Source organism: Staurois parvus, unplaced genomic scaffold (genome assembly GCF_062004578.1).
Source record: "Staurois parvus isolate SC_StPar_1 unplaced genomic scaffold, SC_StPar_1.0 ptg000029l, whole genome shotgun sequence".
Lineage (NCBI taxonomy): Eukaryota > Metazoa > Chordata > Amphibia > Anura > Ranidae > Staurois > Staurois parvus.
Window position 1 is genome coordinate 4,992,234 of NW_028317825.1, and position 27,371 is coordinate 5,019,604.

Sequence of the window (27,371 nt, forward strand, 5' to 3'; positions counted from 1 at the left end):
TTTTTGCAGGATGCCATCTAATATTACACAACAGGCTTTGTCTACATACTATAAGGTCTACAGACACACAGACACGCTCCACACATGCATATCCACAAACACATAAGACAACAGAATGAATTTAAAAAGGATATCATATAACCACTAACTGTAACAGGACGTGTAGAACAAAGGGAACATTCTGCTAATTACTGGCATCAGTATCCACTATTACATTTCCTAGTGCATGCAAATTCCATATAAATGTCTTACATACAGTGTGTATATATTATAACTGGTAATGGAAAGAACATTGACACAGATTAGATTTTGGAATAAATGAGCTCAATGTCTTACGTGACCTTGCTTTATTTGGAAGGCTGAGTCTGAATTTAATGAACAGTAGTTGTTGCCAATTATGGATAGAGTGGGAGATACCACTTAAATGTGTGAAAAGGGTGAGCAAAGGTTCAATGAAACACATTCTAAGCATAACTGAATACACATTCTAAGTAATTACAGTAAGCATAGGAGAAAAGTAGCAGACTTTTTGCTCTTTAATGTTAAAGTTGGTGAAAATAATAAAAATGCAGAACTGAGAGGAGAAACATTTTATACAAAAGAAAAAAAAATGGACTTTAACGGCACAACATAAGATACTACTGTACATATACCATAAAAGTAATACATTTTATTACAAACACTTAAAATAACATACAAAAAAATAAATAAAAGCATACAAATGGACCAAACCCCCAGGAGAGGGGTCTATACGTTCAATACCACGTATAGGATTTCAGTCAGACACCTTGTATATATACTACTGTAACCAAATAGGCACTTGTCCAAATCCAAAAGTCAATGCATTTCGCACTGGACTTAGCTTCCTCTGTACCATGGGTTATGTTGGAGTGACTACATGCTGTGAAAGAATAAAAAAGACGTATTAACATTATTACATCCTGTTAACAGTATCACATGTAAATGCAACATTTAGATTGTATGCTCACATCAGTATGGCTGTACAGCAAGTACCTTGTAAATAAAATCGTGTGGCTGGGCACAGGGGTCTCAAGAAAATCATCCCTGGGAGGACAAAAAAATATATGCAAGGGCACAGGTAAGTACTTTAAAATGGAATAAAGAACCACTAAAATAATCACAGTGGGGGGGGGGGAGAAAAAAAAAAAAAGGATTACTGATATTCCACATCTCTCTAGTACACAAAGCAATACTCACAAGTCAAAAAACTACTGTGACTGTTCCCATAATGTATTGTGACTATAGTATTGACCATGAAAGCCTGATGCCAATAAATAAAAGGAGATAATTAGAGATGAGCGAATTATTCAAAAATTCGATTCGGCTGATTCGTTGAATTTGCGGGAGAAATTCGATTCGATGCGAATTTATTCGCCGCGAATTTAACTTATTAAAAGGGTTTCTAGGCTTCAGAGAGCCTTTATATTAGTGCAGAACACTGTACCTTTAATTTAAATGCCCTTGGAGTCTGCTGGGGAAGAGAAATAATACTGTCAGTCAGTATGACATGCAGATGAGTGCCGTCGATCTTAGAATCACCGCACACTTCACTCATTTGGGCAGTCACGGGGCACGACGAAGAAGAAGAAGAAGAAGAAGAAGAATGAAAAGAAGAAGAAGAAGAATGAAAAGAAGAAGAAGAAGAATGAAAAGAAGAAGAAGAAGAATGAAAAGAAGAAGAATGAAAAGAAGAATGAGAAGAAGAATGAAAAGAAGAATGAAAAGAAGAATGAGAAGAATGAAAAGAAGAAGAATGAAAAGAAGAATGAGAAGAATGAAAAGAAGAATGAAAAGAAGAATGAGAAGAATGAAAAGAAGAATGAAAAGAAGAATGAAAAGAAGAAGAAGAATGAAAAGAAGAAGAAGAATGAAAAGAAGAATGAAAAGAAGAAGAAGAAGAATGAAAAGAAGAAGAAGAAGAATGAAAAGAAGAATGAAAAGAATAAGAATGAAAAGAAGAAGAAGAAGAATGAAAAGAAGAATGAAAAGAAGAAGAAGAAGAATGAAAAGAAGAAGAAGAAGAATGAAAAGAAGAATGAAAAGAAGAAGAAGAAGAATGAAAAGAAGAAGAATGAAAAGAAGAAGAAGAAGAATGAAAAGAAGAATGAGAAGAAGAATGAAAAGAAGAATGAAAAGAAGAATGAAAAGAAGAAGAAGAATGAAAAGAAGAATGAGAAGAAGAATGAAAAGAAGAATGAGAAGAATGAAAAGAAGAATGAAAAGAAGAAGAAGAAGAATGAAAAGAAGAAGAAGAAGAAGAAGAATGAAAAGAAGAATGAAAAGAAGAATGAAAAGAAGAAGAAGAAGAATGAAAAGAAGAAGAAGAAGAATGAAAAGAAGAAGAAGAAGAATGAAAAGAAGAATGAAAAGAAGAAGAAGAAGAATGAAAAGAAGGAGAAGAATGAAAAGAAGAATGAAAAGAAGAAGAAGAAGAATGAAAAGGAGAAGAAGAAAAATGAAAAGAAGAAGAAGAAGAATGAAAAGAAGAAGAAGAATGAAAAGAAGAATGAAAAGAAGAAGAAGAAGAATGAAAAGAAGAAGAAGAATGAAAAGAAGAAGAAGAAGAAGAATGAAAAGAAGAATGAAAAGAAGAATGAAAAGAAGAATGAGAAGAATGAAAAGAAGAATGAAAAGAAGAATGAAAAGAAGAAGAAGAATGAGAAGAAGAATGAGAAGAAGAATGAAAAGAAGAATGAAAAGAAGAAGAAGAAGAATGAAAAGAAGAATGAAAAGAAGAAGAATGAAAAGAAGAAGAATGAAAAGAAGAAGAAGAAGAATGAAAAGAAGAATGAAAAGAAGAAGAAGAATGAACAGAAGAAGAAGAAGAATGAAAAGAAGAATGAAAAGAAGAAGAATGAAAAGAAGAAGAATGAAAAGAAGAAGAAGAATGAAAAGAAGAAGAATGAAAAGAAGAAGAAGAATGAAAAGAAGAAGAAGAAGAAGAATGAAAAGAAGAAGAAGAATGAAAAGAAGAAGAAGAATGAAAAGAAGAAGAAGAAGAATGAAAAGAATGAAAAGAAGATGAAGAATGAAAAGAAGAAGAAGAAGAATGAAAAGAAGAATGAAAAGAAGAAGAAGAAGAATGAAAAGAAGAAGAAGAAGAATGAAAAGAAGAATGAAAAGAAGAAGAAGAAGAATGAAAAGAAGAAGAAGAATGAAAAGAAGAAGAATTAAAGTACAGCAAAAAGTGTATCTGCAGAGAGCTCCGCTATTTCTGACAGTTCTCTGACAGTTCCTTCACATTTACAGCGGTTGAAACATTGTATCTATTTATTTCCGAATAAAAACATCTGTATTCTAAATGGAAACAAATAGATACAATGTTTCAACCGCTGTAAATGAACTGTCAGAACTGTCAGAAATAGCGGAGCTCTCTGCAGTGACACTTTTGCCGGCTGATCGGGAAAAATTCGATTCGTGCACCCGAAGTTTGCTAAAATTCGGATTCGATGCGAATCGAATTTTTCCTGATATTCGAAACGAATTCCACTTCGCCAGGTTCGATTCGCTCATCTCTAGAGATAATGTCCCGGAAAGTCCCCACTGAGCAGTGCCTAAAACAATAGCACAATAGCACTCTGTACAAGGATTTTCTCCTACCAGTTTGGCACTACTATATTCATGTGGATGTGGCACAATGGAAGCCTTGGGTTACAGATGTGAAAATAATAAAAAATATACTGATAGCTTTTTTCCAATGAAGCAATGTGCTTTTTATGTGAATACACAGAAAGCACATTTACATAGCTCAGAGCTACATAAAAGTTTGCACCCTTATTTTTTTTTGCATCGGTATTTTGTCTCATGGCAATTTTCTGAGCTCCATTGCAGCATGTATTCCACATGGGTGTGAAAATCCCAAATCAGATCAGTATAGCTAAGTAAAAATAGACAGTTGATCCATACTTTTAACTTCCACCTACAACGTGACACGATGGTCGCTCGAGTCAGTTCACATTGCTGTGGCTGCAATGCTTTGCTTCACAGTGAAACCATGACACCATGACAAGGTTAGCAAGTGGCGCCGCTTGTCAAACTCACACAATGAAGTCAATTGGACAGCGCAGCAACCGTGTGCCAAAAATGAGCAAGAGGCTTGCAAACTGGCTGGTGAGCCTGCCGCCCATGTAAAAGAGACCAAAAGGATTTAAAAGTTATCAGCTGATAAGAATCCTCTTTTGTTTGCTCCTCCCTCTCCCCTCTGGTAAGGTTTTAATGTGTCTATTGTCTAGGGGGCATGTAACAGTAAAAGTTATTTTGCCTTTTCCTTGTAGGTTTTCTTCTGTAGGACAACTGATCCCTTAAAACCACTTCTCTTCACTGGTTGTGCAACCATCCCACTCATCTTCATCATGTGCAATGCAGAACCAACAGTCCTGGACAGGACATGGGTGACCCACCAACATTTTAGGGCTGGAGCTGGAGGAGCAAGGAATGAGATACATATTCTGTTAATCCTCCTAGATTAAACAAACATTAGATCCCCAGTTTAGGGAGAAAGCTACCTAAAGAGGGCTTTTATAACTGTACTGCAGTTCCACTTTAACTCCTTCCCACTGCTGCCGCTGCCTCCTGACCGCTTAACAAGATCTAAATGCGGGCGGGCTTTCCAATCATGTGACTGATGTAATTGACAGTCACATGATCGCAAAGCTGCTGATCGCAAGTATGCTTAACCGCTGGTTACTGTGCTGGGAGCGCACAGGGAATGTGCTTTCAGCATAGAAAAGTATTTCACTAGGAACGCATATATGCGACTGCACAGCGTTCAAGCCTACTCACCTCGAATCCGCATATATGTGTCAGTTCATCAGGAAGAGATTAAAGGACATCTGTCATGAGAGAAATATGTAGGTTGCCATTGATGAACCACTTCTAAAAATGCTAGATGTCTGTGTCAGGCCAATATACCTTTCATAGTTGTCTCATGACAGGTGTACTTCACTATGATTTGCTATTCAGGAAATTCTACACACTGTGCTTTTAGGGTGAACCACTTTCCCACATTCCAGTGATTCACATTAACATCTGATTTTGTAGTTTTTACCTCAGCGTGGCGTATAAAGATCACCGAGCAACTAAACTGAAGGGTTTCCAAATGCCTATCTGACATCACCTTTAAGTTTTCCCATAGCATTGTAAACAATAAAATAAATGAGTTGTAGCCTTTTAGAACTTCCCTTTTTGTTACTTGAATTTCTTTTCAGGTGCATTAGTATGTGTATTCACAGCTCATCAGCCAGAGTAGCTCCCTGGTCTTATATTTGAAAAAAACATTCAGCTAATTAATCAAAGTTTGAAATCTATTTGTGATGTTAGTATATACTTTAAAGTGGACCTGTACTTTGTTGAGCTGCCCCCACATGACAGCTCTATGGCCTGGTGATTGGCTGCTCAGGTGCTGAGTACTGCATCATGGGAGAAAAGGAAAAGCATTTCAAAACTCCCTTTACTCAGAGGTGAGAACTAATTTATAGAAATCCAGCAGGCAAATGGGGAGGTGGGAGAGCATAAGGCAGGGGTGTCACTCAATTTCTTTGCGGGCCACATCAGCTTTATGCCTGACCACAAAGGGCCGGTTGTATCTGTAAGACTATATAAATGTATCTACTCTATCATAGTAAATATTTATTTCTGCATTTGATTATTACTGGTTTTAGTAATAACTTAAGACTTAAGCTGTGAAGGGCAGGTGCAGAATGGCATGGAGCCCATTCACACTCCTGCAGCAGATGATGCAAGTCTGAAAAGGAGGTTCACACATCACTGGTATCAACCACAAGAAAAACGTTATTGGAGACTGCTCAGATGGAACATGGTTCTGACATAGTGTTTTGCCTAAGCAGTCTCCAATAAAATTTCTTGTTGATACCAGCGGTGTACGACCATCGTTTTCAACTGGCATAGAGCTGTATTATTCTCATAATAATTATAAGCAGAGGTCCAGAGCACTCCACCCCCTTACACCAGACATCAAGAATGGTGGGGGGCACCATGAGAAGTCAAGAGTCCCTAACCCTCCTTTACATCACAGTGCACCCCCCCCCCCACCTTGTGCTCATGCTCGGAAGTAAATGGGGGCTATAAAGCAGAAAGTGCAGAGTTTAAAGGAGGACCAGAGGAGGGCTAGAGTCCAGACATGGGTGTGCTGCAGCTGTACAGAGGGGTGCAGAATCTGTAGGAGGAGTTTGTTCCTCCTCTCTGCTGCCAACTGCTAAGTCGAGATGAGGGTGGTGCCACAGCTGCAGGAGAGGTGAGGGCCACAAGAAATGGCCTGGTGGGCCTTGTGTTTGAAACAATGACACATGTGGCATGAGGAATATAAATATCAGCAGAGGGGGCAGATTATTAAGCAAACCTCCTACTTTGCCTTCAGTGCATTCGCTTTAAGAGGTGTGTTTTAATAGTATGAACTACCTAAAAATGTACATAATTATCATAAAGAACATTAAACATCAGGTCATGATCAACAGTTTTAAACCCTATTATGCAGCAGTGAAGCCAGTCCAGTTTTTTGTACTCCAGAACAGCATACTCAGAAAATTGCTGGGGCCATTTAGACTTGCAAGTGTAGTGAGATGAAGGAAAACCTCAAGAAAACTCAGTCGGTCTAGTGAGGCAGCTCCCACACAACAAGGCTTCCCTCAATGGGCACCCAACAGTAGTTTAAACTATAGAAATACAAAAAGCTCCTTTCTGTAGTTCTGCAGTTTTTTTTTGCACTGGTACCCTATATGTGTAGTTACATCACTGGTCAGATTTAATAATATTTATAAGTAAAGGAATTCAGCAGCCATGGGGTTAAGATGCATGCTTAACCTGACTGTATATTTAAAGCTGAACTCTGACCAAAACCAATACTTGGATATATGCTCTGTAAAAATAAACTAGCACTAATGAAGTACAGTATGTGCCATGTGTCAAATGATTGTCGCTGAGACTCACAGTTCTGGCTGGTGCTCCAGTAATAATAGTGGATTGCTTGCTTAGTATCTCATCCATTGAAAAAACATCTAAGGCATTTTGTGAATGGAGGAGCTGCAGATGAATGTCACGATCTGCCCTCCTCCAACCACAGGATGCCTTGCATTTAGTGAAAAGAATGCAAGACGTTTTCTCAATGGACAAGTGCCGAACTAGTGACACGCTAAGATCAGTGTAATGCAGCTGGAACTGTGAGTCTCAGCAGAAGACATTTTGCAGTTACTATACTGCATGGGGTGAAATAAAGTAAACGTTTACAGAACTACAGTATTCTGCTCCATGCCTACATACATGGCATACTTCACTAGTACTAATGTGCAGAGTACAGTAACTTATAGCACCTTATTGAATTATTGTACTGTGCAGGATATAAGTTCATACCTGTAATTGAAAAAAAAAAAAGCAGAATGCAATACACAAAACTATCTTACTCAAATATCTTTTAGTGACCCATCTATATTACTTTACAGAACAATTATTAACTATTTTACTGAGAGCATATTATGCGTTTTAAAATAAGATCACGAGCCCCCTTCCAGCGCCAAACGCAATACTCATGTATAATTCCCTGACAGTATTGTTTTCAAAGTGATCCTCCAACTCATACCTAATTTCTAAAGATCATTAATAGATGGCGCAGCTGCGGGCGCTGTGCCTACCATGGCGGCTCTGCCAGCATCCTACAAAGCCAACAAGATGAGGCTGTGCTTTATATGGTCACACGCTGTGCCCGGTGACCTTAAAAGTAATGATAGGAAAAGATAAACAACTTTCCCCACCCCTCTGTTTCATGCCAACTCAAACAGGTGCCCTTGAATGACCTCTTCCTGACCAGCGATGTTTGGAAAGGATTGCACAAGAACTGGCAATGAAGCACTAATGAAGTATGGTCTGCATGCCACTTTTGTAGGAGTAAGACATAATTCCTGTGCTCTAAGATCACAGTAAGGAAGAGGCAGCATGGTACTGATTATAATATGAATCAAAAGGACATGTTTATCACAACATAGTCCAATAGAACTTCAGATATATCTTCTGTAGGAAACCCATGAGTTGTTTTTGACCTTCGGTACATGGAAGAAATGTAGCAGAGGAGCAACATGTTGCATTGTGATGCTACCAGCAAGGATTGGGTTAAGCCAGAAAAGTGTGTGATCTAGTTCCAAGGGGGAAATTCACGTGTGTGATCTGGTTCCAATGGGGAGATTCACGTGCCATTCCTGGATGTTAAAAATACCCATGGAAAGCAATGCTGGGGCCACACCCAGAACTGACAAATTCTGACCCTCAGGGTCACCTTTCTCTGTCTCCCAACACATAGACAGCACATCTCCATATCAGTCTTCAGCACAGTCACATACGCCTATCTGAGGTCCCAAAGCAATCACAGTGTTACTATGCAAACAAGCATTTTCCATAAGGTTTTTATTGAATTCAGCAAGCAGCCACGTGCAGTGCGCAGTAACCTACAGTAGCCAATCAGATAATTTTTTTAGGAATGCTGTAAACAAATGCTATTGATTTACACAGTGCAACTGTCAGCATTTTTTTAAGTAAGCTCATATGAATATTTATTTATTTCCTCTATGCAATGAATCATGTCTTTAGTTTAATTAGAGGTTAATATAATGCATTAAAGATTAACTCTAGACAGAAAGCTAAATACACACATTTACACAGCCACACCTTTCCCTCCTTCTCTCAAAATTCTATTATACAGAGGAATATAGAAGGCTGATATCCAGGCAAATCTAGGAACGTATTCTAGTTACAATTACAAATACAGTAATGAATACATACTTGCATGGAATGTTATTTTGTTTATACAAGCCTGGAGTTCAGCTTTATTAAAAAAGAATATTAAAAAAATATAGACAGATGATGGATAGATAGACAGACAGACAGATACAGTAGATTGCACAGGTATCACTATTATTCATAATACCAGCCCTTAATATTTAATGAAGTTGGGTACATTTAATCTTTCTCTATCTTTATCGACATTACTAACAAATGGAGTTGAAAAAGGATGCAAAGAACAGAGAAATGCCTATTTTGCATGAACATGAGCACACAGTTGGTAAATAAAAGAGAGAAACAGTCATGGTTGGGCTCATGGACCTCATGGGCTCAGGAGCAGTTAAATCTTCTGTATCTCTTGGAGTCAATATTTAGCCAATAGACATAATGAAGCTGAAAAGTGAAAAATACACCCTTTGACCATGATAGTTTTTAAGGCAACTTTAATAAGTATCCTAAGGGTATACAAAGGTACCTTTCAACCAATCGTGTTGTATTTAATTTTGCATGTACGTGTTTTGTTTTTTAAATACTTACCTTTCAACAGACAGGTCACATAATGTGTGCAGAGCCTTTTTGCTTTTTCTTAGATGTTGGTCTCTGCATCATGTGAGTGTACCATGTGAGTGCAGGATCATGCCCACTGGGCTGCAGGTCAACAACCTTCTGCACTCACAAGTAGTAAGTTGAATGAAGCTGTGCATCATTCAACCTAGAAACCTGGGGATATTTAAAATAGTAAAGACCTATGCCACTTTTCCAAATGTAAAACTTACACTGACACTTTGGAAAGGTTGTTTTCAAGCCTAAATTATTTATTAACCACTTGCCCTCCAGAGGACTTACCCCCCTTCCTGACCAGGCCATTTTTTTTGCAATATGGCGCTGTGTTACTTTAACTGGCAATTGCACGGTCATGCAATGCTGCACCCAAATTAAATTTATGTCCTTTTTTTTCCTACAAATGGAGCTTTCTTTCAGTGGTATTTGATTGCCAATGCGTTTTTTTTTTTTGCGCTATAATCTAAATAAGTCCGACAATTTTGGAAAAAAAAATATATATATTTTTGACATTTTGCTATAAAACATATCCAGTAAAAAAATTTTAAAAATCAAACTTTGTCATAAATTTATGCCAAAATGTCTTTGCTAAAAAAAAAATCCCAATGCATGTAAATTGATTGGTTTATGTGAAAGTTATTGTGTCTACAAATGGCGGTATACAGGTGAAACTCGAAAAATTAGAATATCATGCAAAAGTTCATTTATTTCAGTAATGCAATTTAAAAGGTGAAACTAATATATGAGATAGACTCATTACATGCAGAGCAAGATAGTTCAAGCCGTGACTTGTCATAATTGTGATGATTATGGCTTACAGCTCATGAAAACCCCAAATCCAAAATCTCAGAAAATTAGAATATTACATGCAATTAATAAAACAAGGATTGTACATAGAACAATATCGGACCTCTGAAAAGTATAAGCATGCATATGTACTCAGTACTTGGTTTGGGCCCCTTTTGCAGCAATTACTGCCTCAATACGGCGTGGCATGGAAGCTATCAGCCTGTGGCACTGCTGAGGTGTTATGGAAGACCAGGATGCTTCAATAGCGGCCTTCAGCTCTTCTGCATTGTTCATGTCTCTCATCTTTCTCTTGGCAATGCTCCATAAATTCTCTAAGGGGTTCAGGACAGGTGAGTTTGCTGGCCAATCAAGCACAGTAATCCCACGGTCATTGAACCAGGTTTTGGTGCTTTTGGCAGTGTGGGCAGGTGCCAAGTCCTGCTGGAAAATTAAGTCAGCATCCCCATAAAGCTCATCTGCAGAAGGAAACATGAAGTGCTCCAAAATCTCCTGGTAGATGGCTGCGTTGACCCTGGACTTAATGAAGCACAGTGGACCAACACCAGCAGATGACATGGCTCCCCAAATCAACACAGACTGTGGAAACTTCACACTGGACTTCAAGCATCTTGCAGTGTGTGCCTCTCCATTCTTCCTCCATACTCTGGGTCCTTGGTTTCCAAATGAGTTGCAAAAGTTGCTCTCATCAGAAAAGAAGACTTTAAACCACTGAGCAACAGACCAGGTCTGTTTTTCTTTAGCCCAGGTAAGATGCTTCTGACGTTGTTTGTTGTTCAGGAGCGGCTTGACAAGAGGAATACGACATTTGAAGCCCATGTCCAGGATCCATCTGTGTGTGGTGGATCTTGATGCACTGACTCCAGCCTCAGTCCACTCCTTGTGAAAGTCCCCAACACTTTTGAATGGCCTTTTCCTGACAATCCTCTCCAGGCTACGATCATCCCTGCTGCTTGTGCACCTTTTTCTTCCACACTTTTCCCTTCCACATAACTTTCTATTAATGTGCTTTGATACAGCACTTTGGGAACATCCAACTTCTTTTGCAATTAGCTTTTGAGGCTTTCCCTCCTTATGGAGGGTGTCAATGATGACTTTCTGCACAACTGTGAGGTCAGCAGTCTTTCCCATGATTGTGATTCCTACTGAACCAGACTGAGAGACCATTTAAAGGCTCAGGAACCCTTTGCATGTGTTATGGCTTAATTAGCTGATTAGAGTGGGATACTTTGAGCCTAGAATATTGCACCTTTTCACATTATTCTAATTTTCTGAGATTGTGGATTTGGGGTTTTCATGAGCTGTAAGCCATAATCATCACAATTATGACAAATCACAGCTTGAACTATCTTGCTTTGCATGTAATGAGTCTATCTCATATATTAGTTTCACCTTTTAAGTTGCATTACTGAAATAAATTAACTTTTGCACAATTTTCAAATTTTTTGAGTTTCACCTGTATATATATTGGAATTTTTTTTTTTTATACTAGTAATGGCAGCGATCAGCGACTTATAGCAGGACAGCAGGACTGCGGTGGGCATTCTGACACTGGTGGGAACTGACTAACTGCGACTGACATTCCCACTGACACTAATAGAGTGATCTGTGCTAATAAAAAGCACTGACACTGTACTTATGACACTGGGCAGGAATGGGTTAACATCTGGGGCGATCAAAGGGTTAACTGTGAGCTGTTTCGCTGTGTGTGCTTTACACTGTAAGCTCACAGCTTTGTATGGCTCTGCCATGCAGAGCCATACAAAGCAGCACTCTGGAGCTGACAGGGGTGATATCTGTATTGTTTACATACAAACCTCTCCTCTGTCAGTGTTCTTTGGTGATCGCTGGGTACTGGCATTGAATCTCCGTCTGGGACCCGGTGATCAACAGCTGAAGCCACCAATGTTGGTGCGGGTAGGGCGGTGTGTATGCCCCTACCCGGAAATACAAAATCACATATATATATACAGCCCTGCTGCCCTGTAGCAGTGGTTCTGCTATAGGGCCGTCGGGAAGTGGTTAATATTATTATTATTATACAGGATTTATATAGCGTCAACAGTTTGCTTAGCACTTTACAATATAAAGGAAGACAATACAGTTCAATACAAGAGGGTTAGGAGGGCCCTGCTACTGGGAGCGTACAAGCTAATAGAAGCTGGTTAAAAGTTACAGCTCTGTGAACAGTAATGATTTACAGCTTATTGAGAAATAGAAGGGCATTCCTACAGATAAAGAGTAAGCAATGCAATTTTTTTAAAAACATGATCTAATGAAAGTGGAAAAGCATCTCCACAGTCTCCCATGCAAACTGGTGCTGACTGGTTAATGTCCCTGTTTTGAAATAACTTCATACAAAAATTTGTAGTTATCACTGGTGTTCTGAAATTGACTTTTGCGAGGGTAGCACATGCAGACATTATTCTAGAGCAGTGATGGCCAACTTGCTTGATACTGAGAGGCCTTAAGGCTAGGCTCATATCTATGCAGGTTGTGGTTGATGTGTTTTTCTGGCATGTTTTGCAGTGCGTTTTGCATTCTTGAATAAACGTTTTTGCAGCATTTTGCATTTTTGTTTCTTTTTTGCTAATAGTAAAGTATGACAGTTCTCTTTATGTAGTGCAACTTTGATGCTACTTTCATATGACTTTAAACTGTCTGGCACTTAAGTAGTATCAAAGTTGCATGAAAGTTGCATCAAAGTAGTGCAGAAACCTTTGTGTGACTAAAGTCGCATGTTAGGATTAATAGTTACGGTTATAGGCTAGGGTTAGGGTTAATGGCTAGGGTTAAATGTTAGGGTTGGGGATAAGGGCTAGGGTTAAAGTTAGAGTTAAGGTTAATGTTTCAACCCTAACAATTACCATTAACCCTATCTCTAACCTAACCCTAACCGTAACCCTAGCCATTAACCCAAATCCTAACATGTGACTTTGGTCACATAAGGGTTCCTGTACTACTTTGATGCTACTTGAGTGCCAGAGAGTGTAAAGTCGTATCAAAGTTGCAGTACATGAGCATAACTGTCATACATTTCTATTAACAAAACAAAATGCAAAACGCAGCAAAAAAGCAACACTTGCATTTTTGGTGCAGTTCTATTGAAGCATATTACACGCAAAACACAATCTGCTGCGGGAAAAAAAAAGTCTCTGACCCTTTCCAAAAAACACACCAGCTCAAAACGCACAGATATGAACTAGATCCATAGGAAACCATGTTAAATGGGCTGTAGTGCATTTCTGCAAATTGGAAAATGCACTGAAATCCGCATTAGTGTGAACCAAGGGTAATTGTGGCCCCTAACACCACCAATGGGCAGCACATAATATATAGTGAATGTAATGTACAGATAGATGTCAGAGACTTCAGGAGTGCAATAGGAAATGGTGGGTGTTAGAGGCATGCTATATGAGTTGTTGGGACTGGGTAAATGCTTTAGGAAATGCATAGACTGTACACACCTTACATAAGACTGTTAGAGATCATTGCTATTGCAGTCCCTTTGCAAATCAATGTTTTGAAACTTGTGGTTTCTATAATGCTCATAAACATTTGTGCCATATGTGAGAAAAAAGGGAAAAAAAATAAGGGACAGACAGCACAATAAGTACGATAGTATAAAAGGAATAAAAAAAAACTATTTTACTACTAGACTTCAATCCAAAGATTATATTTCTTTCACTGGCCTCAGTAAACACATAGTTAGGGAAAACACAAACAACTGTACAATATAGATAAATGTAATGAGCGCTCTCAGATCAGCGGCTATTGCACTAAAGATAATCACAGTAAAACCTTATAAAAACAGGATGCGTGAAGTGCAGCGCTAAAATGATTAATAAATAAATGATGATAAAATATTATAATAAATAAATATATGAATATATGGATAAAGTTCATAAATATGTGCGATCCAAAAATGATCCACTTGAGTATACTTCACAGGGCAGATATGAGAGCAGGAACAAACAATAAAATTGCGCACTCACCAGACGTGCATGGATACTGCGCATATATTATATATCCACCAGGATCTCTTAGGTGTGGCGGAGTAGGTGAGCTTCCTTCTATACATTGGTCATCATGCCCTGGAAGGTGTATGGTAAGGTTGCTGGATCCAGAGGTCCCCTTAAGGTTGGACAGGGTGCTCAGAATGGGTACAGGGCTCCCTCCCTCTGGTGGTGGTGGATCACATTAAGGGTATCCTGCAAGGGTATCCTGCAAGAAACAGGTGCCCATAGTGTAGTATATTCCAAAATTTATTTGATATAAAGTGCACAAAGAACAGGGTAGTAAAAAGCTTCCAGTAATTATCATATGAAAAGCACTGATACACACCCTCAGTTAAAATGGCCGCCGGGCTTCCTCGTGGCTCCGGCGGCTATGACGTCACGCTCTGCTGGTTCCTCCTAAAACTGTCTCTAGGGGCCCTGAGGGCCACACAATAAAAACCAATGGGCTGCAGGTTGGGCATCAGGGTCTTAGAGACAACTAGAAATATTTCCCTAAAGAATTCTTTGAATGTCCTCACATACAACATGTTATCATATGTAGATAATCAATAGCTATGGGCATAAATAATAATTATATTAGTGATGAGGCAATCTCAGAAAATGTGCCCCTAATAATGGTGTATAGGAGTTCCCCATAAAAGCAATGATGTCACTCTTTTTTGTGGGGAATCATACAACATTATCTCCTGCACCTTCTGCTCATCAGTAGAAAGGGATCTTAAATGAATGCTGCTAATTCACAGGCACCTTTATAAGTCTCTGAGCATATCCATGTATGCAGTGAATTTATTTTTGCCATGAATACATTTGATTCTCGTTTTGAGCAAAAACAATCCAACAATCTCCCATCAAGACATGTGCCTGCCTCTGGGTTTAGGACCTTCTTTGCTAATACAACATAGCAGGCACATGACTTTCTTTAATTCACACGCAGCCTTTACTGTAAATTCACTATTCTATCATTTCTACATACACCTTTTATTGTGTATTACAGTTGCAATACTGTTATATCTTTTGCAGCATATAATATTCTTTGAAATTAAAGCAAAGCAATAGCTTGAATGTGAAATAGCATTTTGTGACATTCATAAATCCATATGTAAAATTTTCCGCTTCTTAATAAGGGTAGTATAGTACCTGCTAAAATGAAGCCTGTCAACACAAGTCAAAATTATGTTTGGAAAGAGACTAATGTCACAATTCAGACTTCATATGACATCATATTCTATATGCGGAAACTGTGGCTGACATATCCAGCTGTGCTTCGGCCATTCTGTACCCAGGCTAAGCCAAGAGCTTTTTCAACAATGCAGAACTTACTGACTGAACAATATTAGAACTATCATGTCCAAACTACTTTTCATATTCCAACTTCTGAAGACTTAAAGTACATAAAATGTATTTCAATTCATTATAATAAATATTTACTGGATAGAGTGGCATGGGGTTAGCGGTCCTATTAAGGATATATTCCTAATTGTGTCCATCAGGGAGGTACACTCTCTATGTTTTGGAAACTCATGGTAAGGAAAAATCTAAAATTGTGAGTTGTCACTTGAACAGTAGAGTAGAGGCAAAATCTTTCAATGTGTACACATTTTCAGTGATAACTAGAGATGAGCGAATCGAACTTGGCGAAGTGGAATTCGTTTCGAATATTAGGAAAAATTCGATTCGCACCGAATCCGAATATTAGCAAACTTCGGATGCGCGAATCGAATTTTTCCCGATCGGCCGATTTTCATCCCTTCTACAGCCGGCAAAAAGTGTCCCTGCAGAGAGCTCCGCTATTTCTGACAGTTCTCTGACAGTTCCTTCACATTTACAGCGGTTGAAACATTGTATCTATTTGTTTCCATTTAGGATACAGATGTTTTTATTCGGAAACAAATAGATACAATGCTTCAACCGCTGTAAATGTGAAGGAACTGTCAGAGAACTGTCAGAAATAGCGGAGCTCTCTGCAGATACACTTTTTGCTGTACTGGAATTCTTCTTCTTTTCATTCTTCTTCTTCTTTTCATTCTTCTTCTTCTTCTTTTCATTCTTCTTCTTCTTTTCATTCTTCTTTTCATTCTTCTTCTTCTTCTTTTCATTCTTCTTTTCATTCTTCTTCTTCTTTTCATTCTTCTTCTTCTTTTCATTCTCATTCTTCTTTTCATTCTTCTTCTTCTTCTTTTCATTCTTCTTCTTCTTCTTTTCATTCTTCTTCTCATTCTTCTTCTTCTTTTCATTCTTCTTCTTCTTTTCATTCTTCTTCTTTTCATTCTTCTTCTTTTCATTCTTCTTCTTCTTTTCATTCTTCTTCTTTTCATTCTTCTCATTCTTCTTTTCATTCTTCTTTTCATTCTACTTCTCATTCTTCTTTTCATTCTTCTTCTTCTTCTTTTCATTCTTCTTCTTCTTCTTTTCATTCTTCTCATTCTTCTTCTCATTCTTCTTCTTTTCATTCTTCTTCTTCTTCTTTTCATTCTTCTTCTTCTTTTCATTCTTCTCATTCTTCTTTTCATTCTTCTTCTTCTTTTCATTCTTCTTCTTCTTCTTTTCATTATTCTTCTTCTTCTTCTTTTCATTCTTCTTCTTTTTCTTCTTCTTCTTCTTCTTCGTCGTGCCCCGTGACTGCCCAAATGAGTGAAGTGTGCGGTGATTCTAAGATCGACGGCACTCATCTGCATGTCATACTGACTGACAGTATTATTTCTCTTCCCCAGCAGACTCCAAGGGCATTTAAATTAAAGGTACAGTGTTCTGCACTAATATAAAGGCTCTCTGAAGCCTAGAAACCCTTTTAATAAGTTAAATTCGCAGCGAATAAATTTGCATCGAATCGAATTTCTTCCGCAAATTCGGCAAATCAGCCGAATCGAATTTTTGAATAATTCGCTCATCTCTAGTGATAACTATCTAAGAGGGGATTTCCCTCACTTTCAAGAGATTTTCTCTCAATTGTGTGTGACATAAAGTGAGGGGAAAACCTAATGGGAACAGATGGCAATAAAAGAAAGCCTTGAAGGGTTTTAACCCCCCTTTTTTATCTGATGGTCCTAAACATATTTTAAAGTGGTTGCAAAGTTAATTTTTTTTTTACTAAGATAAGGTGGGGCAAGTGTAGGGTACATTTATTTTTGGCTCATGGTAGTGAGTGAGTCTGAATTACTCAGGCTGGATGGCTCAGCAGGTTGGGACTCTAGCGCCTCCACATGGTTCTGGAGATCCATGGAAGCTTCCAGAAGACAGTAAGCGGAAGGGTGGAGAACTCAATCTGCATATTCATGGGGGTCTGACTAATCACAAGCTAAGAGGCTCTGGTAGTGTGGTAGACTAGCCCATAAATATGGGAGAGCCATGCTAGCAGGGGAGTTGGGTGGAAGATGGATTGCTGAGAGGTGCTGTGGTGCAGCCTGGGAGGGAGCCCCAGAGGAGGCTGGAAGCTCAGGAGAAGCTGAAAGAGGGAGCTTCACTGCCTTGCTGTCCACTGGGGAAGGACAGCCTGCGAAGCTTGAAGAGGAACCAGCCCAGCTAGAAATCCCGAAAGCAGTTCTATCCATAGTTGCAGGACAAGGACAATATGAGTACCTCTACAGCCCCAGGGTTGAGAAGGGAGAGTTCAGCTTGATGCAAGTTCTGGCAAGCCTTCAGGGGATAGTTCATAGCTTACCCAATCCTTTGTCCTGGGATCAGATACTGTAGCCAGGTGGGATACAGGGGGACCAAGAGCTCTGACACATTGTCATGTTGCTAGAAATCCACTCAGGGGACACCAAGCTCTTAGAAGGGGTTTACTTTACTAAGGCCTACAATGGTTTCTGGCTGGGACGCAGTCAAGTGTCTGTCAGTTTTTTTTACTAAGTGTGCTAGAGCAGGAAATGTCCATAATCTGCTATTTCTTCAATCAAATTGGGCATCCCATAACCCCTTTACCCTATCCGAGTTTAACCCTTAATAAAACAAAGAAATCCAAGTCCACGGACTGTGTACTGACTTTGGATGTGCAAATGTGGAAAATACATGTTGCCTGGCTGAGCAGTGCTTCAGGGGACCCCAAAAGAAATCCAGTGGCCTAACGAGGGTAGTGCTACATATGGTATTGTGCAGAGACAACAAATAAATTTATTATAAAATGGGGGTGCATAATCTCATATGGGAGGACCTTGATTAACAATCCAACTACTGGCACTACTGGCAAAATATACTGTGGACAGATGAAACCAAGATTGAGTTGTTTGGGAAGAACACACAACACTATGTGTGGAGAAAAAAAGGCACAGCACACCAGCATCAAAACCTCATCCCCACTGTAAAACATGGCGGAGGGAGCATCATGGTTTGGGGCTGCTTTGCTGCCTCAGGGCCTGGACGGATTGTTGTCATTGATGGGAAAATGAATTCCAGAGTTTATCAAGACATTTTGCAGGAACACGTACGACCATCTGTCCGCCAAGTGAAGCTCCGCAGAGGATGGGTGATGCAACAGGACAATGACCCAAAGCATACAAGTAATTCAACAAAACAATGGCTGCAACAGTACAGAATACGCCTTCTGGAGTGGCCCAGTCAGAGTCCAGACCTCAACCCAATTGAAATGCTGTGGCATGACCTTAAGAGAGTGATTCACACCAGACATCCCAAAAATATTGCTACACTGAAACAGTTTTGTGAAGAGGAGTGGTCCAAAATTACTCCAGATCATTGTGCAGGTCTGATCTGCAACTACAGGAAACGTTTGGTTGAGGTTATTGCTGCCAAAGGAGGGTCAACCAGTTAAGTCCAAAGGTTCACATACTTTTTCCTCCCTGCACTGTGAATGTTTACATGTTATGTGCAATTAAACCATGGCAACATCTAATGTTTGTGTAGTTTTATGCTCAGCAGACTGTGTTCTTCTATTGTTGTGACTTAGATGACGTTCAGAGCACATTTTAACCCAAACAACACTTTCAGTTGTATCCAATTAGGCAGGCCCTTGCACTACACAGTTGAAGGTAAATCTAAAGGAAATTTGGCAGAAATTGGACAGAACATTGTATAGTGTATGGCCAGCCTTAAGCAGAGAAGTTAGTAGCAGAAGACTAGAAAGCGGCTCAGGTAGTTCATATAGATAGAGCATAGCCAAGCATCCGTGCATTATCTCAGCAACAAGCAATCCATCCAGCCCAACCATCCAGCTCTCTTGGATAGCAGATGGAAGCCTGTCTGGAAGGCTCTCACCACTCTGACACCGAGTGCCCTGTCTCCTTTGGTAGTTTTCCTTATCCACTCTGCTCGTCCTGCTGTCTTCCTTGGCACCACAAGCAGCTAATCACTTTGGTCATCACGTGTCTTAGCTTGAGCAGAATTGATCCGCCATGTGATATATGATCAGTGAGGCAGCACTAAGAATGCCCCCTGTATGGACGGAGAGGACTTCTGTTCTGGAGTCCTCCCGCTGACACTCTCAGCTCCTCCTCTTTTTTGTGTACCACCATAGGAAGCCACTTCGTATGATGGCAGGCATGCGGGCTCGCTTCTGAGGCAGGCTGTATGTGTCCATAGACACACACAGCATGGCACTGCTCCGCCAATGGCTCCTGCTGCTCTCAGACAAGCCTGTGAAGGAGGGAAGAGGGGTGAAAAGACCTTCAGACGAGCACAGCTCTGGATCGATGCAGGACTCAGGCTAGTATTTAAGTGGAAGAAGGGGAGAAACAGCTACTGAAACTTTTTTTTACTTAAGAATGTATTAAATTAAAAAACCTTATGACTTTAGAAAAAACTTAAAGCCCGTGTTTACAACTTTCACATTTCTTCAAACCTCTCACATTTGGAGTGCAGCTTTTTTTTAGATTTTCTTATTTATAGTTTACCTTGCAAACCTCTTTAACATACGTATTTATGTTTTTTTGCTGTTCTGGCACCTCCCACTGCTTTATTTTTTTACTAGTTGCTATGGGAGATCAGTACACAAAAAAAACCTGTGTGTACATAACAAAATGGTTATAGCAATGTCCCTATAGGGAAACTACATCCAAAACATTTTTCTAGTTTTGAGTAGTGTGTAAAAAGGGTTAGAGATTTTATCTGTTTTTTATTGCTATGTCCCCGTTTGGGAGATTGAATCTCACGTTTTGCCCCGGTGACAAAAGTGATATGAAATCTAAAATATTACAGGTGGCACTGGAAAGGGAGTAAAATGAAATCTTCCAAATATTGAATATTCCATAATTTTAGGGAGATTTCCTCTCACTTCCTGCTATGTTTTTGAGTTCTATTTCCTACTGAAGCTCTGGCATCCCCATTGCAGTGTGAGGCTTTTTGATATGTCCAGAGCAGGAGGCTGTTATCTGCACACTGAGATTTGGTCATGCTCAGAAACATAGCTCTTATAGGTACCTCTCTGTATCTGCTTTTATCTGGGCTTGAAGCAGGGCAGTATTACGTGTGTTATGTAGGTATCTATAACCTCAGATTTTCCATATGCTGGAATGTTATGTTACAACCTGGAATTGAAATGAATTCTATAGTGGGATTTTAGAGGAAAAATATGCAGGGGTTTAAAATTTAATTATAAAAAAGCTATAACATCTTGATAGCATAAGTATTCACCATCTTTGCTGTGAAACCCCTTACATACACTCTAGTGCAAACAACTGCCTACGGATTTCACATGATTGGTTGAATAGAGACCACCTGCATGCAATTATAGTGTAAGATGTCTAAATAAATATACCCATTTCAGGAAAGCTCTTGCGTTTGTTAGAGAACATGTCTATAAATCCATATCAAGACCGAGGAACTCTCAAAACAAATCCAGGATAACATTCTAGAGATACATCAGTGAAGTTTAGGTCCAAAATTAAAGCCTTTGAATTTGCTCTGAAATCCATTATTTTAATATATGGATTGTAGTACATTCAGTGTAGTGCCTGAGTAAGGAGGGCATGAGTTAGAGAAACAACCAGGAGGGCAATGATAGCTGTAAAGGACTTAAAAGGGATCCACAGCTGTCCATGGGACAACTATAACCCAAATTGTTCTGAAAACTGGACTGTATCAAAAAGTGACAAAATCAATTGTTGAAAAAATCCTTACCATTTCCCATTCTGAGTTTGTAAAAATGCATATGGCGGATGAAGTGAACATGCAAAAATTTTTTTTTTATGTCACTCACTTTAAAATCACTTTTTCTGAGTTCAGTGGCTGACACAGCTTCTCCATAATCTTGATATTAGTGTTATGGTGCCATCTTCAGTAGTAGGACACTTGCCAGAAAAAAGAAACAGCACCACCTGTGGGCAATTGTTCTGTGCTAACGCTTAACGTAGCAATCACTAGAGATTATAAACCACCTCTAGTGATTGCTGCATTATCCATTAGCACAGAACGAGACTCTGCTTGCAAGAGAAGGTCATCCGGATAGCTTATCACAGCAATCCCCCATTGTCTCAGTAATGCTAAGACCTGAGCCAGCAGCCTGGTAAACACCCAGGAAGTAAAGGCCAGACCAAAAGGAAGTGCCACCTGAGCCGTAAACACTCCCTCCCTAGTATCCCTCCGTTGTGCGGATCCTCCCGCTCCGATCCAGGTTGAATACGGTTGGATGGGTAAGATTTTTCACTTTTCAGATGGCTTGATCCACTGCCGTAACTCTCTGCGTTTCTGATGGGGCGGAGACCTGGACTGGCCCTTGGTGGGCGAACTTTTCGTATGTTTTTGTAGATTGCGTGTTTTTAGTTTTACAGTTTGACATATTGTTCTATGCAATACTGGCATGTACTGATGGTGATCCTCATTCCCCACCGGCTCCTCGCTGTTCAATTTTGAGTTTAATTTTTAATTTTTTTTTTCTTCTTCCGCTACTGTTATTGTTATACCAGGAATTTGGTTATGTGGATCCCCGGCTCCTGTTTTTGTTTTGTTTTTTGGGCGGGGTGTTATTGTACCCCTTTATATATATCAGGGGCCTTCCTGGCTCATGGTCCTATGCCTTATACAATTGGTGCTGGTTTCCGATCTTACGGGGCCGTGACCCGGGAATGCCTCATTTCTATTATGCTGATATGTCTGTGTACCTGTTTACAGTTTCTCTATATCTTATGGTGTCATATTATGCATTCCTTACAGTAATGTACTGGATGTTGTCTTTTTGCCTGTTATGTCCCCCCTTTTTTTTTCTTTTTCTCCTTCCTCCCCTCCCCCTTTTTTTCCCCTCCTTTTCTTTCCCCTTCCTCCTTTTGCCCCCTCCCCATGAAAGTTCATATTGTATTATGTTGTTTATAACGCACCCATGTGCCCGGTGGTAGAGCCACCCCCTATGTGTGTCCTTGTGGTTGGGATGCAATTTCCACTGATTGTGGTTTTGTTACACTATCTTGGAGTGTATATTCTCTTCTTCTGTCTCTTGTTTTTGTATGTTTTTTTTTCTCCTTTCTCACGGATCCGGGGCAGCCCAGGGTAAGGTTGCATTTGAGGATTGGACCGTTATTCCTAGCGTATTTTGGCAGCTGAATTCCCTTGACTCAATATGGCTTTAAAACCTTTGAAGATTTTTTCTCAAAATATCCATGGTTTTAACTCTCCGACCAAGCGTTCTAAGGTGTTCCATCATCTTAAGTCCCAGGACGTCGACGTAGTCTGTCTGCAGGAGACAAGGTTTTCCCAGTCCTCCGTGCCGCGCTACTTCTCTCACCATTATCCTACCTTTTTCTCTGCTTTGGCCCTTTAGAAGCATAGGGGCGTGGTGATTGCTTTTAGACGCAATCTGCTGTTTACTTGCAACCTAGAAATAGCTGATCCCACCGGCAGGTATTTGCTCCTCCGGGGAACCCTTTGGGACCAGGAGGTGACCCTGGTGGGTTATTATGCGCCAAATAGATTTCAACACAAATTTTTTTCTCACTTGTTGAAGGTGATTTCGCACCACCAACGTGGTATTCTCTTATTTCTGGGCAATTCGAATGTTGCTCTTAATTCACCTGTTGATCGCCGTTACCCGACGGGAGAGACCCCTAGCCACGACCTTTCTCAGGAATCTAAATTACGTGATATGCTGCAAGCTTATGGGTTGGTAGATGTCTGGCGGGAAATGCATCCTACGTCACGGGAATACACTTTTTATTTGGCCCCACACTTGAACTTTTGTAGGATAGATCACATGTTCATTTCCTTCCAGCATTTATCTTTAAATCAAAAGATTGTCCTCTCGACCTCACCCTGGTCTGATCATGACCCATTGGTCTTTTCACTGTGTCTTTCTGGTATGGCTCGGCCCTCTTTTTTGTGGAGACTCAAAGAATCCCTGCTCACCACTCAGGCTTCTTGCTCCCAGGTTCTTTCGCACATTCGGTCCTATTTTATGGACAATGTGGATTCTGTATCCTCGGCCGTCACTCTGTGGGAGGCTCACAAAGCCACCATTAGGGGTCATTTGATTCAGATCGCCTCGTCCAGAAAACGGGCCAGAGAGAAGAGGATGCCAGAATTGACCTTGAGATTGGCCTTGGTGGACGCTGCTTGGAAAGCCTGCCCGACTACGACCAATAGGAAGGCTCAAGATGTGGTGGCTGCTGAACTTGACCTTCTCTCCACTACACGAGCTGAGAAGGCATTACGTTGGGCCGGACATAGGTTTTATACAAGCGCCAATAAACCGGGGCCAATGTTGGCCAAGAGACTTAATTCGCTTGGTTGCATGCATAAACCTATCCAACTCCGAATGAGGGGCGGTGGCCTTACCTTGGACCCTGTGAAGATTACACATAGATTTGCGGATTTTTTGTCCTCTCTATACCAAAAACCGAACACCTTTGTCACTGAACATGCTGATTTTTTTGCTGAGCTGCACCTACCCTCTTTGTCCGTTGCAGCCCGAGATGCCCTGAATGCAGATATCTCTGAATCTGAACTCTACCAAGCCATCAAATCTTTGAAGGCCTCCAAGGCTCCAGGCCCAGATGGGTTTTCTGCGCTCTACTATAAACAATTTGCCACTGTTTTGGTTCCTCATTTGACAGCCTTTTTCAATTCTTTGAAGCAGGGTTTGCGGCTTTCTTTGGTGTCTCTTCAGGCGCATATTACTATGATCCCTAAGAAAACTGAAGATGCTTTTGAACCGCAAGCTTTCAGACCGATTTCGCTGCTAAATGTGGACTTGAAGATTTTGGGAAAGATTCTGAGCACCCGAATTAATAAGTATCTACTCTCCCTTATTCATCGAGATCAGGTTGGCTTCGTTCCGGGGTGTCAAGCTGCTGATAACATCCGTAAAGTCATCCATCTCATTCATATCTTACATTGCCGCAGGATACCAGGGTTCCTTTTATCGCTGGACATTTATAAAGCGTTCAATTCACTTTCTTGGGAATATTTGACATATACGCTGTCTAGATGGGGGTTTGGTGACGCATTTCTGGCATGGATCTCAGCTCTATATTTGTCTCCCTTAGCCTCTGTTAAATATGCAGGTTTTTCTTTCCTCATCCTTCCCTATTTTTAGGGACACGAGATAGGGATGCCCATTATCACCTGCTCTTTTTGTTCTCGCTCTTGAACCTTTAGCTGCAGCCATTTGAAATCACCCAGATATTTCCGGTGTCCTTTATGCCGACACTCAATACAAGGCCAATTTTTATGCGGATGATGCCCTTTTGGTTTTAACCAATCCTCTCGTCACTCTCCCCAATCTCCAGGTCATATTAGACGGTTTTTCGACTATATCTGGCCTCCGCATCAATTTGTCTAAAACCACAGCATTGAATATTACGCTCCCTGCCGACCTGGTTGAACAGTTGCAGACACAATTTCCCTATCGTTGGGTATCCCATTCTCTGGCTTATCTTGGCGTTACACTTACTTCCTTCTACTCTACTTTATTTTCGGCTAATTATTACCCCTTATTGCGCTCTGTTACTTCCCTGCTTCATTCTTGGCAGTTTCCTTCTTTGTCTTGGATTGGCCGGATACATGCTGTCAAGATGACTATCTTGCCAAAGATCCTGTATTTTTTCTGAACTCTTCCTATTCAGGTCCCTGCGTCTTTTCTTCGTATACTGCAAAGCCAGATCCTCAGATTTATTTGGGCTCATAAACGTCGCAGAGTGCCTAGAGCTACTCTGTATACTCATAGATTACAGGGAGGCTTAGGAGTTCCACACGTTTCTAGATACTACTTGGCGGCTCAGATTTCCCAGTTGTCTATGCTTCATGCTACGACAGATATCCCGTTATGGGTACTCTTGGAATTACCCAACTGTGCTCCGCTTTCCTTAACTACATTGCTTTGGCTCCCGCCTAAGTTACGCCCTCCGGATCTGAGCCCTATCATGCTTCACAGTTTACGAACCTGGGATTCTGTAAGTATTCGGGTAATTTGATTTAATCATTTCTACCTCTTTTGCCGATTACGCATAATCCTTTATTTCCGCTAGGCCTAGAACATCCCCCTTCGTTCTCTTGGTGGACCTCCCATGGCTTTGTTATTTTACATGATTTTATGAGCACTCGTACATTTCCTTCATGGGAGTCTCTTCGAGAATCAAGGGGGGTCCCGCCACGGGAATATTACCGGTATTTGCAATTGCGCCTCTGGGTCCTATCCCTCCGTCGTAGTTCTACATACCCTTACCGCAAAACGCCCTTTGAACACGTTTGTCAGCACTCCCCAGGGTCCCCTGGTCTCATTTCTGTAATTTATGCCTCCCTTAACAGTAGGTCCTCCTCACCACCCCTGTCTTATTTTTCTCAAAGGGATCGAGATCGGGGTGTCTAGATTGCGGTGGAGGATTGGCGTAGGGCCTGGGGGATGGTGGCGAAATGTTCATTCAATACAGTCACTCTTGAGGCAGCCTACAAAGTTCTCCTGCGGTGGTACTAGGTCCCAGCTTGGACTGCTCACTTTAATCCAACTGGCTTAGATAAATGTTTCCGGAACTGTGGTCTACGCGGGGATGTCTTGCACATTTGGTGGTCATGCCCACGATTGATATGCTTCTGGTTTAGGGTTTTTGGTTTGCTACAAACGCACTTTCACATTACGGTCCGTAGGGATGCAAGGGTGGCCCTTCTGCATTGCCCAATTTTGGGTCTGTCTAGATCTCAGCAGAAATTGGCATCCTACCTATTTATTTTGACCAAACATGCCATAGCTCAAGCTTGGAGAACCCCTTTGGTTGTCTTCCAAGGGGTGAAGACCCAGATGAATGATATGTTGATCAATGAACAGATGTCTAGCATCCTTCATGATTCTCATCCGAGATTCCTTAAGGTTTGGGAACCTTGGATACGATATTCCTTGCCATCCCTGCCTCCTGCTAGTTATGCCCTCTTAGAGTTGCTGCCTGTGCTAGCCCTGGATCCGTGATTCTCCTAGTCTCCCTTTCCTCCATTTTTCTTTCTGATTCCCTTTTTTTTTTTCTTTGTCATTTTATTTTCCTTTCTTCTAACCTTTTTTTCTTTCCTCTTCTCTTTCCGGTATTTTGTTGGATTGCTGCTGATAATATTTGGTTCGGCTTTTTGCCGTCCTTCCTTGCTGTCATTGGACATTTTGTTATTTGGCAAGTCATACAAGTCAGCGGGATGATCTGTTTATGTGTTATTGTTCTGATCGGCCCCTGCGTGGGCGTATTTTGAGCTTGTTGTATTCCTAAAACAAAACTTTCTTAATAAAAATATTGAAACAGAAAAGGAAGTGCCACAATAGATAAATCGCAGGAAGTCCTGATGTCTGACACAGATGGGCATATGTAAGTGCATGTCTTTGATGTCTAAGTGTCCCAGAAGACTACGGGGAGGGAGGAGGGGAAGACAAATTCCGCTTCCGATCGCCTAGACGATTGCAGTGGAAGTGGGAGCGGGTACCTGTCAAATTTGGGAACCCGTTCCCCAAAGGTGCTAATCCTTAATGGGGAGCGGGGGCAATGCATTGAAGTGGAACTTCCCCTTTTGGGGTGGAGCCCTGCTATAAGTGCTATGAAATTGATCAGAATTTAAGGCAAATACACAACATGCCTCGAGGAAACCAGTATGCAAGAGACCTGAGGCCGGGCCAAAGGTTTGACAATAATATTAAACATGCATCCAAAGCTACACTGTAGTGCAATAAAACCATATACCCAAATGTCTTAGCCCAATCAATATCCATACCACAGACAGAATTAGTTGCAAGGCTTGAAAACTGCTGATCATCCAAAAATAAAGCAAAAGAAG

The 27,371-nt window shown here is 40.4% G+C and overlaps 1 protein-coding gene across 1 annotated transcript in view; it reads right to left on the reverse strand.

The window, feature by feature from the left end:
* Positions 1 to 332: 332 nt before the first annotated feature.
* LOC149471080 (uncharacterized) overlaps positions 333 to 27,371 on the reverse strand; it is a 71,043-nt gene continuing 44,004 nt past the window's right edge. Inside the window, exons 3-4 of the mRNA XM_089657992.1 lie at positions 990 to 1,065; positions 333 to 901 (exon numbers count right to left, since the gene is read on the reverse strand). Of these exons, the coding sequence (XP_089514118.1) occupies positions 895 to 901; positions 990 to 1,065 (83 nt within the window). The 3' untranslated portion in view covers positions 333 to 894. The remainder of the gene's footprint in view (positions 902 to 989; positions 1,066 to 27,371) is intronic.